General features: G+C 46.4%; 1 protein-coding gene across 1 annotated transcript in view; it reads left to right on the forward strand.

Moving 5' to 3' along the window:
- LOC122930550 (zinc finger protein 585A-like) overlaps nucleotides 1-13741 on the forward strand; it is a 140955-nt gene that overhangs the window by 58532 nt on the left and 68682 nt on the right. Inside the window, exons 6-7 of the mRNA XM_044284033.1 lie at nucleotides 2432-2480; nucleotides 4312-5394. Of these exons, the coding sequence (XP_044139968.1) occupies nucleotides 2432-2480; nucleotides 4312-5394 (1132 nt within the window). The remainder of the gene's footprint in view (nucleotides 1-2431; nucleotides 2481-4311; nucleotides 5395-13741) is intronic.

Below are 13741 nucleotides of genomic sequence, written 5' to 3' on the forward strand. Positions count from 1 at the left end.
CATGTCCCCAGAATATACCACATTCCCCCCCCACCCCATAGATCTGCACCCTCATGTCCCCAGAATACACCACATGCCCCCCCATAGATCTGCACCCTCATGGTACCAGATACACTACATGCCCCCCCCTCACAGACTGACCCCCCCCCATAACCCCCTCACAGACCTACACCCTCATGGCCCCAAAATACACCACATGCCCCCCTCACAGATTGACCCCCCCCCGATGTCCCCAGAATACACCACATGCCCCCCACCTCATAGATCTGCACCCTCATGCCCCAGAATACACCACATGCCCCACCCACCCCATAGATCTGCAGCCTCATGTCCCCAGAATACACCACATGCCCCCCCACCCCATAGATCTGCACCCTCATGTCCCCAGAATACACCACATGCCCCCCCACCCCATAGATCTGCACCCTCATGTCCCCAGAATACACCACATGCCCCCCACCCCATAGATCTGCACCCTCATGTCCCCAGAATACACCACATGCCCCCCCACCCCATAGATCTGCACCCTCATGTCCCCAGAATACACCACATGCCCCCCCCCCACCCCATAGATCTGCACCCTCATGTCCCCAGAATACACCACATGCCCCCCACCCCATAGATCTGCACCCTCATGTCCCCAGAATACACAACATGCCCCCCCACCCCATAGATCTGCACCCTCATGTCCCCAGAATACACCACATGCCCGCCCCCCCCCCTAGATCTGCACCCTCATGTCCCCAGAATACACCACATGCCCCCCTCACAGATTAACCCCCCCCCCAGAATACACCACATGCCCCCCTCACAGATTAACCCCCCCCCCCAGAATACACCACATGCCCCCTGCCTCCTCATGTATGAGCTCCTATGGCCTCTAGGTCTGCAGCTCATCCAGGCACACACAGCTCCTCCTCCTTCACAAGCTCCTGCAGTCTGGGTTTATAAGCACTTCCCACACTTGAGCATGTGACCAGTGACGTCACAGACCTCGTTCTAACAACTCCACTCTAGCATCTACCCTCTCTCCACTGCTGAGCCCCGCCACCTGCACTGATCACATGATGGTGACGTCACGCCAGGTCCTTCAGCTCTGGCAGTGCAGCAGTTACTGGGCAGGTTCTGGTCGGTAGTCAGGGCTCTTGTTCTCTCTGGTATCAGCCATTGCTCCAGCCTGCAGGTAAGATGAGCTGTGAGGAGACAGTGTGGTGGAGAGCTCAGACATGTCACCTCTGGGGATTCTCCTCCATTACACACAAGGAATCCTTCTCCGCTCCTCAGCTTAGTATGATGGGGAGGAGTAGTGGGGGTTGTCATCATTCGCTGGCCCCTGACTGTCCTGGTGAGGGGCCCCTGCCTCCAGGAGAATGAATGGAGCGGGGCCCGGCCTGAGCTCAGCTCTCTCCAGTCTCTTCTCTAGGAGTTCTGGACACAGCTGAGCACAGCCCAGAGGTGGGACCTGCATCTATCAGACATTTATCTCCTGTGGAGCCACCAGAGATCTCCATGTTGGGGCCCCTGGAATCCATGTGGTGGGGGCTCTGAGAAGCGGGGCCCCTCCAGGCTCAGGAAGTGCGGTTCTGGAGGTGACATCTGGTCTTGTCCCCTGGATGATTTCCTCTCCTCTTCTCATAAAGGCGCCTGCAGTACTAGAAGCCTCCAGCTCCTCCAGTTCTCTCCTCTTCACCTGAATGACCACCAAGGATGGACAGGAATGAGATCAGCAGAAGAATATTAGACCTCACCTTGGAGATCATCTCCCTGCTGAGCGGAGAGGTAAACTTTTTTAGATTTCTCTCCTCTTTATTGTATTCTGTAACAAGTCAGACATCGGGGAGGAGAATCCATCATAGGAAGTGATAGGAAGAGTCCAGGGTCCTGGAGAACGGCCTCCAGACCTTCCAAGTGACGGAGAACCTGAAGATCAGCCCCGAGTATGGTGAGTGATGTGTCATGTGACTAGTGACCAATAGTCATGTTGTAGGAGCCATGAGAAGGTAAGTAGGCACGTTGTACCAGGAGGAGAGGGCCGGAGTAGAGCACATGGCCCCTGAAGGGTTTATTCCCTAAGTGTCTCTCTCCATCCACAGGAGTACACAATAGTGAAGAAGACATCGGGGGACTGTGTGACTCCCATCATCCATCTCCAGGAGTCAGGAGGGCGGAGCAGGTCCCCTCCCCCCATCACAGAGCCTCCCCCTCACCCCCTGATACATGAGCAGAAGATCCTAGAACTCACCCACAAGATGATGGAGCTGCTGACTGGAGAGGTGACACTGCTGGGAATGCTGGGAAATTCTCCAGTAACAGCACTGGAGGGGTCTGGGTGATGACGGTGTCATTGTGTTGTCAGGTTCCTATAAGGTGTCAGGACATCACTGTCTATTTCTCCATGGAGGAGTGGGAGTATATAGAAGGACACAAGGACCTGTACGAGGAGGCCATGATGGAGGAGCACCAGCCTCTTATATCACAAGGTAAGAGCCGTCATGTGCAGTGTGTACACGTGTGTGCAGTGTCATGTAATGGAGGAGCACCAGCCTCTTTATATCACAAGGTAAGAGCCACCATGTGCAGTGTATACACGTGTGTGCAGTGACATGTAATGGAGGAGCACCAGACTCTTATATCACAAGGTAAGAGCCGTCATGTGCAGTGTGTGCAGTGACATGTAATGGAGGAGCACCAGACTCTTATATCACAAGGTAAGAGCCGTCATGTGCAGTGTAAACACGTGTGTGCAGTGACATGTAATGGAGGAGCACCAGCCTCTTATATCACAAGGTAAGAGCCGTCATGTGCAGTGTATACACGTGTGTGCAGTGACATGTAATGGAGGAGCACCAGCCTCTTATATCACAAGGTAAGAGCCGTCATGTGCAGTGTATACACGTGTGTGCAGAGACATGTAATGGAGGAGCACCAGCCTCTTATATCACAAGGTAAGAGCCGTCATGTGCAGTGTATACACGTGTGTGCAGTGACATGTGATGGAGGAGCACCAGCCTCTTATATCACAAGGTAAGAGCCGTCATGTGCAGTGTATACACGTGTGTGCAGTGACATGTAATGGAGGAGCACCAGACTCTTATATCACAAGGTAAGAGCCGTCATGTGCAGTGTAAACACGTGTGTGCAGTGACATGTAATGGAGGAGCACCAGCCTCTTATATCACAAGGTAAGAGCCGTCATGTGCAGTGTATACACGTGTGTGCAGTGACATGTAATGGAGGAGCACCAGCCTCTTATATCACAAGGTAAGAGCCGTCATGTGCAGTGTATACACGTGTGTGCAGTGACATGTGATGGAGGAGCACCAGCCTCTTATATCACAAGGTAAGAGCCGTCATGTGCAGTGTATACACGTGTGTGCAGTGACATGTAATGGGAGCACCAGCCTCTTATATCACAAGGAAAGAGCCGTCATGTGCAGTGTATACACGTGTGTGCAGTGACATGTAATGGAGGAGCACCAGATTCTTATAGCGGATCCTTTTCCATTCAGAATGCATTAGGGCAAAAAGCAAGTCTGAAAGTAGCCTAAGTCGTTGGTGTCTCAATAAAATGTGAAACAATTTGTATTAAAATTCTTGTCTGGCATCGGCTTTAAATTGCTAGATGTGACCCTGTTGTCCATCACTTCAGCGATTATCTGCTCATCCCCTTCAGACTGAACGTGTGACTTCTAGCAATAACTGCATGTCCCAGAATGTTCTAGCTGCATTAGAGCGTGTTCGCACAGGGCACATTTATTGTAGACATTTCCATGTATTGGGTTGTTTCTGCAGCAGGTGCATGGATTATTACAAGCCACATTCAGGGTAGCGGGACAGTCACAGAAATGTCTGCAGCTGATCTGCTCTGTGTGAACTTGCTGGTAGATAACCAGTGACTGATCTGTGCTGCTCTTATAATCTGTCCAAATAGGGCGGATTTTAAGGTTCCACATATAGAAACAACAGGCAGGTTCTGCAGGGGCGGGGCTTACAATGCTCCAGTGTTTCTAGACATGGTCAGGCTTTTCACATTTTTTAGTTTTGTTAAGTCATTATTTACTGTATGTAATAAAAGTCATGACCCGGTGTAAACCAGAATCCTGGACTTTGTCAGGAAGTTACAGAAGCTTTGTAAGGCTGGGATCACAAGTGCAGTGTTTTGGCCAAAGTCAGAAATAGATTCCAAATGAATGAACACTTCTCCTTCCTGATGGATCAACTTCCAGACGAATTGGAATGTTATAAGTTTGTCTACTCTGTAGTTTGCACACAAAAAAACTTTAAAACAAATTTTCATTTTTATCTGAACAGAAAATCCCAGTAAGAAATGTGAAAATGTCATGTTACCACTAGATGAAGATATCCTGCAGTGCTCTTCAGGAGAAAACCTCATTACCCTTAATGTACATCCAGGACTTCACAGTACAGATATGTCATATAATCCTCCTAATTATGAGGAACCTTCTCCGGACCAATCACAGATTGTTACCGCAAGTACAAGTCAGAAAAGGATTGAAATGTTTCATTGTGGCAAAGAATCCACAAACAGCTCAGGACTTTCTACACACCGAAGATGTCACAAAGGAGAGATAATGTATTCATGTTCAGAATGTGGGAAATGTTTTACACTGAAATCACATCTTGTTATACATGAAAGATGCCACACAGGAGAGAAGCCATATTCGTGTTCAGAATGTGAGAAATGTTTTACACAGAAATCCAATCTTGTTATACATGAAAGATGCCACACAGGAGAGAAGCCATATTCATGTTCAGAATGTGGGAAATGTTTTACACGGAAATCGAATCTTGTTATACATGAAAGATGCCACACAGGAGTGAAGCCGTATTCATGTTCAGAATGTGGGAAACGTTTTACACGGAAATCATATCTTGTTTTGCATGAGAGAAGTCACACTGGGGAAAAGCCATATTCATGTTCAGAATGTGCCAAATGTTTTATAGATAAATCAGGGCTTGTTACACATGAGAGAAATCACACAGGAGAGAAGTCATATTCATGTTCAGAATGTGGGAAATGTTTTATACAGAAATCAGATCTTTTTATACATGAAAAATGTCACACAGGAGAGAAGCCATATTCATGTTCAGAATGTGGGAAATGTTTTACACAGAAATCCAGTCTTGTTACACATGAGAGAATTCACACTGGGGAAAAGCCATATTCATGTTCAGAATGTGGGAAATGTTTTACACAGAAATCAGAACTTTTTATACATGAAAAATGTCACACAGGAGAGAAGCCATATTCATGTTCAGAATGTGGGAAATGTTTTACACATAAATCCAGTCTTGTTACACATGAGAGAATTCACACTGGGGAAAAGCCGTATTCATGTTCAGAATGTGGGAAATGTTTTACACAGAAATCAAGTCTTCAAAAACATAAGAGGATTCACACAGGAGAGAAGCTGCATTCAGAATAAGAAAAATGTTTTTGCTACTAAAGCCATAATTAGGGGTCATTAGTAAAGTCACACAAGAGAGAAGCCATATGGCCACAATATAAGGAAACAATATATCACTGGGTCATAGACATTGTTTTCATTTCAGGTTGTATATTTGGATATAAAAGCTTAATAGATGTCACATAACGGCTTCTATAAAACATCTAATAAATCCTGTTTAGGAAGACATATATTCTGTTCATGACTTATATTTTAAACCTTACAGTTAACCCTTTCAGCCCCAGAGGGTTTTTTGCATTTTCGTTTTTTGCTCCCTACCTTTCCAGGACTTTTGTATTTCTACGTTTTCATAGCCGTATGAGCGCTTGTTTTTTGTGGGACAAGTTGCATTTTTCTAATTCCACCATTTAATATTGCATATGATGTATTGGGGAGATGGAAAAAAATTCCATGTGGGGGTGCAATGTTAAATATAAATATCTCCTCCTCAGAATTGGCAGTCTTGTAGGCATATAAAGAGGAGGCTGTCTTCTGTAATTGTACACAACCTCCCCCGAGAATCCAACAATTCCACAATGCATGAAGAACCTTGCTGAGCCCTGGAAATAACCGAAAGTGTCCTTCACTTTCTCCTTCTATGTGCGTTGTTTAGAAAAGGTATGTTTTCTGTCTGTGACATTCAGAAGATTGTTCCTGCGCCTCTTTTAATGCCTTTCTGGTATCTTGGGTAGGCGTTACCCCAAACGCCCTTTCCGCCTCCTCAACCTCCCTGTGCATCCTGACATCCTCTGCTTTAGATCTATATTTATGTGCACTAATGGACTTAATCGATAGCCCTCTCAGATATGCTTTCATAGCATCCCATACCCTATGAGGAGACGACGTGCCTGTATTAAAAGTTAAATATTCTTTAAGGGATACAGTCATATTTGTCAGGTCCCCCAGAATTTGCAACCAAACTGCATTGCATTTCCATATTTTCAGCCCTATTCTAGCCCCCCCAATGTCCAGCTCCACTTCCAGTATGGAATGGTCTGAAATCGACCTGGCGGTGCACGGAGAAAGCCGCCGGACTAAAAAGCCTGACATGCAGTAATTTTAGTCCGGCGGGCTTTCTCCGTGCTGCGCCGGAGCTCTGCCCCGTCCCCATTATAGTCAATGGGGACGGAGCAGCGGCACGGCGAAATAGCCGCAGGACGGATCCGACAGGGCGAACAGCCTGCCGGATCCGTCCTGCTGCAAGTGTGAAAGTACCCTTAGGCTACTTTCACACTTGTGGCAGTGTGATCCAGCGGGCAGGTCCGTCGTCTGAACTGCTCGCCGGATCCGCCGATTTGGATGTAACTGAAAGCATTTGTGAGAAGGATCCGGATGCGGTTCCGTCTCACAAATGCATTGCAAGAATGGATACGTCTCTCCGCTTGTCATGCGGACAGACGGATCTGTCTTGTATTTCTTTTCACATTTTTACCGATCTGCGCATGCGCAGGCCGGAAGGACGGATCTGGCATTCCTATGGGCAAAAATTCCAGATCCGGCATTCAGGCAAGTCTTCAGTTTTATATATATAGACTCCCTGATCAGCATGCTACGGTTTTATCTTTTGCCTGATCAGTCAAAACAACTGAACTGAAGACATCCTGATGCATCCTGAGCGGATTACTCTCCATTCAGAATGCATGGGGATATGCCTGATCAGTTCTTTTCCAGGATATATAGCCCCTGTGACAGAACTCTATGCCGGAAAAGAAAAACGCTAGTGTGAAAGTGCCCTTAACTCGAATGCCCACCTTTTGAAACAGCATATATAACTTTGCAATATATAACTGCTCTTAAGAGCAAGATATGAATTAGAAACTCTTCTTGAGTTGCACTTGTAGTGCACTACTCACGCTCCTGTTACAGAGGAACCAACATAATTATCTATATTCGTAAAGTCCCATCAGTGGAAGCAGCAACAGATGAAATGTCCCTCTTCACTTTGCATTCCTAAAAAAATACAGGGAAACAAAGAAAGCGACCACACAATACATTAAGAGAGTAAGTTCCCAAAGATCTTCTTCTCAGGCATCCGTATCTCGCACTTTCAATAGATTTTCATGGCAGTCCAACCAATGTGCCGCGGTCACGGCGGACAGGATATCAGATACACAGAAAAGTAAAGAAACAAGTTTCTAGGTGAGAAGCTGAGGATAACAGTCACCTCCTGGCAAATCCCTACCAGCTCTCCCTATACTGCTATGCCAACGTTCAGACCCTTAACGTCCTCAGGACCACCGCACGCAGAATTGCGTCCTTGCGGCGGCCCTGTTATTCCTCCTGGACGCGCCGGCGCGTCATCTCGCGAGACGTGAGATTTCCTGTCAACGCGCGCACACAGGCGCGCGCGTTCACAGGAAGTGCAGGTAAGCGAGCCGATCTACAGCCTGCCAGCGGCGATCGTTCGCTGGCAGGCTGTAGATGCGATTTTTTTTTAACCCCTAAAAGGTATATTAGATGCTGTTTTGATAACAGCGTCTAATATACCTGCTACCTGGTCCTCTGGTGGTCCCTTTTGCTTGGATCGACCACCAGAGGACACAGGCAGCTCTGTAAGTAGCACCAAGCACCACACTACACCCCCCCTGTCACTTATTAACCCCTTATTAACCCCCTGATCACCCCATATAGACTCCCTGATCACCCCCCGTCATTGATCACCCCCTGTCATTGATTACCCCCCTGGAAGGCTCCATTCAGATGTCCGTATGTGTTTTGCGGATCCGCGGTGTCCGTGTTTTGCGGATCCACGGATCCGCAAAAGACATACGGACGTCTGAATGGAGCCTTACAGGGGGTGATCAATGACAGGGGGGTAATCACCCCATATAGACTCCCTGATCACCCCCCTGTCATTGATCACCTCCCTGTAAGGCTCCATTCAGACGTCCGTATGTGTTTTGCGGATCCGATCCATGGATACGCGGATCCTCAAAAGACATACGGACGTCTGAATGGAGCCTTACAGGGGGTGATCAATGACAGGGGGGTGATCACCCCATATAGACTCCCTGATCACCCCCCTGTCATTGATCACCCCCCTGTAAGGCTCCATTCAGACGTCCGTATGTGTTTTGCGGATCCATGGATCGGATCCGCAAAACACATACGGACCAGGGGGGTGATCAATGACAGGGGGGTGATCAGGGAGTCTATATGGGGTGATCACCCCCCTGTCATTGATCACCCCCCTGTAAGGCTCTATTCAGACGTCCGTATGTGTTTTGCGGATCCATGGATCCGCAAAACACGGACACCGCGGATCCGCAAAACACATACGGACGTCTGACTGGAGCCTTACAGGGGGGTGATCAATGACAGGGTGGTGATCACCCAATATAGACTCCCTGATCACCCCCCTGTCATTGATCACCCCCCGTAAGGCTCCATTCAGACATTTTTTGGGCACAAGTTAGCGGAAATTGATTATTATTTTTTTTGTTTTTTCTTACAAAGTCTCATATTCCACTAACTTGTGACAAAAAATAAAATCTCACATGGAATCCAAAAGCGTAAATTTTTTTAGACATTTATATTCCAGACTTCTTCTCACGCTTTAGGGCCCCTAAAATGCCAGGGCAGTATAAATACCCCACATGTGACCCCATTTCAGAAAGAAGACACCCCAAGGTATTCCGTGAGGGGCATATTGAGTCCATAAAAGATTGAACTTTTTGTCCCAAGTTAGCGGAAAGGGAGACTTTGAGAAAAGTAAATAAATAAATAAATCAATTTCCGCTAATATGTGCCAAAAAAAAAAAATCTTCTATGAACTCACCATGCCCCTCATTGAATACCTTGGGGTGTCTGCTTTCCAAAATGGGGTCACATGTGGGGTATTTATACTGCCCTGGCATTTTAGGGGCCCTAAAGCGTGAGAAGAAGTCTGGGATCCAAATGTCTAAAAATGCCCTCCTAAAAAGGAATTTGGGCCCCTTTGCGCATCTAGGCTACAAAAAAGTGTCACACATGTGGTATCGCCGTACTCAGGAGAAGTTAGGCAATGTGTTTTGGGGTGTCTTTTTACATATACCCATGCTGGGTGAGAGAAATATCTCTCTAAAAGACAACTTTTCCCATTTTTTTATACAAAGTTGTCATTTGACAGAGATATTTATCTCACCCAGCATGGGCATGTGTAAAAAGACACCCCAAAACACATTGCCCGACTTCTCCTGAGTACGGCGATACCACATGTGTGACACTTTTTTGCAGCCTAGGTGCGCAAAGGGGCCCAAATTCTAAAGAGCACCTTTAGGATTTCACAGGGCATTTTTTACACAGTTTGATTTCAAACTACTTCTCACGCATATGGGCCCCTAAAATGCCAGCGCAGTATAACTACCCCACAAGTGACCCCATTTTGGAAAGAAGACACCCCAAGGTATTTTGTGACGGGCATAGTGAGTTCATGGAAATTTTTATTTTTTGTCACAAGTTAGTGGAATATGAGACTTTGTAAGGAAAAAAAAATTAAAATCATCATTTTCCGCTAACTTGTGACAAAAAATAAAAAGTTCTATGAACTCACTATGCCCATCAGCGAATACCTTAGGGTGTCTACTTTCCGAAATGGGGTCATTTGTGGGGTTTTTCTACTGTCTGGGCATTGTAGAACCTCAGGAAACATGACAGGTGCTCAGAAAGTCAGAGCTGCTTCAAAAAGCGGAAATTCACATTTTTGTATCATAGTTTGTAAACTGCTATAACTTTTACCCAAACCATTATTTTTTTACCCAAACATTTTTTTTTATCAAAGACATGTAGAACAATAAATTTAGACAAAAAATGATATAGAAATTTAGTTTTTTTTGGAAAGATTTTACAACTGAAAGTGAAAAATGACATTTTTTTGCAAAAATTTCGGTAAATTTCGATTAATAACAAAAAAAGTTAAAATGTCAGTAGCAATGAAATACCACCAAATGAAAGCTCTATTAGTGAGAAGAAAAGGAGGTAAAATTCATTTGGGTGGTTAGTTGCATGACCAAGCAATAAACCGTGAAAGTGGTGTAGTGCAAAATTGTAAAAAGTGGTCTGGTCATTAAGGGTGTTTAAGCTAGGGGAGCTGAGGTGGTTAAGGTGAGAATAACGTGTCCTCGTGCCTGGGCTGAAAATACCCTAAAATCTCTAAGATGGTGAAAGGGGAATAGAGGCAGCCTGCTCCCTCGGAACCTGGAGGGGACAGGCGTCTCTCTAACCAGCAAACCACCAGATAACAAAAAAAGCTACTTACCTTTTCTGAGCAGGAACAGCCAATCCTTCCTTCATTGCTTTCACAGAGACAGACAGAAGCTATAACCCGCACGGAACACAGGGAGTGGGTGTAATTTAAACCAACGACCCCACCCAGTGCACCTGAAGGGAGGCGGATCTAGCTTGACCCCAAAACAAAAGACTAGACACGTGCTGCTAATCTGGCAGACTTCCGCACGTAGCCCGAGCAGGGCATGACAGTACCCCCCCTTCTACGGGTGACCTCCGGACACCCCGGACCAACCTTATCCGGGTGGGATCTGTGAAAAGCCCTCACCAGTCGGCTGGCACTGACATCCAGCGCCGTAACCCACATCCTTTCCTCGGGGCCATATCCCCTCCAGTGTACCAGGTACTGAAGGGAACCCCGAAGAACTCGAGTCAAGAACCCTGTAGATCTCGAACTCTAAATTTCCATCAACCAGCACAGGAGGAGGAGGCAATGGCGATGGTTCCACCGGTTTCACATATTTTTTCAGTAAAGACCTGTGGAACACATCATGGATCCTCCAACTCTGCGGAAGATCCAGCCGAAACGCTACTGGATTGACGACGGTCCAATATATCTTGGACCCAGTTTTCAAGATGGCACTCTCAGTTTAATATTTTTAGTGGACAACCACACCAGATCACCCACACACAGGTCCGGGCCAGTCACACGTCTCTTGTCAGCCATTCGATTATACCTCTCACCCATCTTCTCCAAATTCACTTGAATCCTTCGCCAGATAGAAGACAAGGCAGAAGAAAATCTCTCCTCCTCTGGCATCCCAGAGGAACTAGTCCCAGAAAAGGTACCAAACTGAGGATGAAAACCGTATGCGCCAAAAAATGGCGACTTACCCATGGACTCCTGCCTACGGTTATTCAAAGCAAACTCTGCTAGGGACAAGAATGAGGACCAGTCCTCCTGATTCTCAGCCACAAAGCACCTCAAGTAGGTCTCCGGGTTTTGATTATTACGCTCTGTCTGCCCATTCGACTGCGGATAAAAAGCCGAAGAGAACGAAAGTTGAATACCAAGCCAAGAGCAGAACGCCCTCCAAAACCTGGAGACAAACTGCGTGCCCCTAGTCAGAGACCACATCCGAAGGAATGGCATGCAATTTCACGATAATTTCATATTAGCAACACAAATCTGGCAAGAGTCTTGGCACTGGGCAGACTAGCTAACAATATAAAGTGAGCCATTTTACTAAAATTGTCAACAACCACCAAAATTACTGTTTTCCCGGAGGAACTCGGCAGATCCGTAATAAAGTCCATAGACAAGTGCGTCCAAGGCCGAGACGGAATGGACAAAGGAAGAAGTAAACCAGCAGGTCGAGTATGAGCAACCTTTGACCGTGCACAGGTTTCACAAGCTGCCACGTAATCCTCAACGCGGCAGCTTGTTAAACCTTTGACCGTGCACAGGTTTCACAAGCTGCCATGTAATCCTCAATGCTTTTATGTAACCCGGGCCACCAGAACTTCCGGGACACAAGATCAAAGGTGGACTTACCACCAGGATGTCCAGCAAGGACAGTATCATGATGTTCCTTGAATACCTTGTATCGCAGTCCATCAGGAACAAACAACCTCCCTGGGGGACAAGAATCAGGAGCCCCCTCCTGGGCTTCCAACACATCCATCTCCAATTTAGGGTACAGGGCGGAGACTAGTGATGAGCGGCAGGTGCCATATTCGATTTCGACGAAATTCGCGAATATTCGATAGAATATTCGTCGAAATCGAATATTCGTAATTATTCTAGTTATCGCGATTAATATGCGATTTAAATAATCACGTATTGCGATTTTTAACTTAAAGGGCCACTGTTCCAAGTCACTCTTAAAGGGGCGGTTACTGTGCTGTTGTCCAAGTCCAAGGTGCGGCCACTGTTCCAAGTCACTCTTAAAGGGGCGGTCACTGTTCTAGTCACTGTTATAGATGCGGCCACTGTTCCAAGTCAACCTTAAAGGGGCGGTCACTGTTGTAGTCACTGTTATAGGTGCGGCCACTGTTCCAAGTCAACCTTAAAGGGGCGGTCACTGTTGTAGTCACTGTTATAGGTGCGGCCACTGTTCCAAGTCACTCTTAAAAGGGGCGGTCACTGTGCTGTTGTCCAAGTCTAAGGTGCAGCCACTGTTCCAAGACACTCTTAAAGGGGCGGTCACTGTGCTGTTGTCCAAGTCTAAGGTGCGGCCACTGTTCCAAGTCACTCTTAAAGGGGCGGTCACTGTTGTTGTCACTGTTATAGGTGCGGCCACTGTTCCAAGTCACTCTTAAAGGGGCGGTCACTGTTGTAGTCACTGTTATAGGTGCGGCCACTGTTCCAAGTCACTCTTAAAGGGGCGGCCCCTGTTCTAGTCACTGTTATAGATGCGGCCACTGTTCCAAGTCACTCTTAAAGGGGCGGCCACTGTTCTAGTCACTGTTATATGTGCGGCCACTGTTCCAAGTCACTCTTAAAGGGGAGGGCACTGTTATAGTCACTGTTAAAGGGGGGGTCTTTGTCAAAGTCACTATTAAAAGGGCGGACTCTGTCAAGGTCACTGTTACATGGGAGGCCATTGTTGAAAGTCACTGTTAAAGTGGCGTCCACTGTGGAGTTTAATTCTTATATTTGCTTTGAATAAAAATGTTTTTATTATTACTTTACTTTCATATAGTTCCTTAGGGAACTATATAAATATGTACTCGTTTACCATTTTCATATTAAATTATATTTTTTTATGGTTGAGATGACTATAATTACTAATAATTGTATTTTACAACTTTGGGATTACATCCTTCAATTGTTATATTGCAGACTATGTTGGAGAAGGGGTATGATGACAGAAATTGTCGGGGAGAGAAACAGGCAATTCTGAGGAGAATTGGCCAAACATTATGGAACAAAAATGGAAAGAGGCATTCCAAAGATGCTTATCTAAAAAAATGGTCCGACCTAAAGCGCCACAGGATGGATCTCGTCAAAGAGGTCAGAGACAAAAATTGTCCAGGTACGATGCTTATACTGTCCTCATACACGT

Source organism: Bufo gargarizans, chromosome 1 (genome assembly GCF_014858855.1).
Source record: "Bufo gargarizans isolate SCDJY-AF-19 chromosome 1, ASM1485885v1, whole genome shotgun sequence".
In the NCBI taxonomy this organism is placed as follows: Eukaryota; Metazoa; Chordata; class Amphibia; order Anura; family Bufonidae; genus Bufo; species Bufo gargarizans.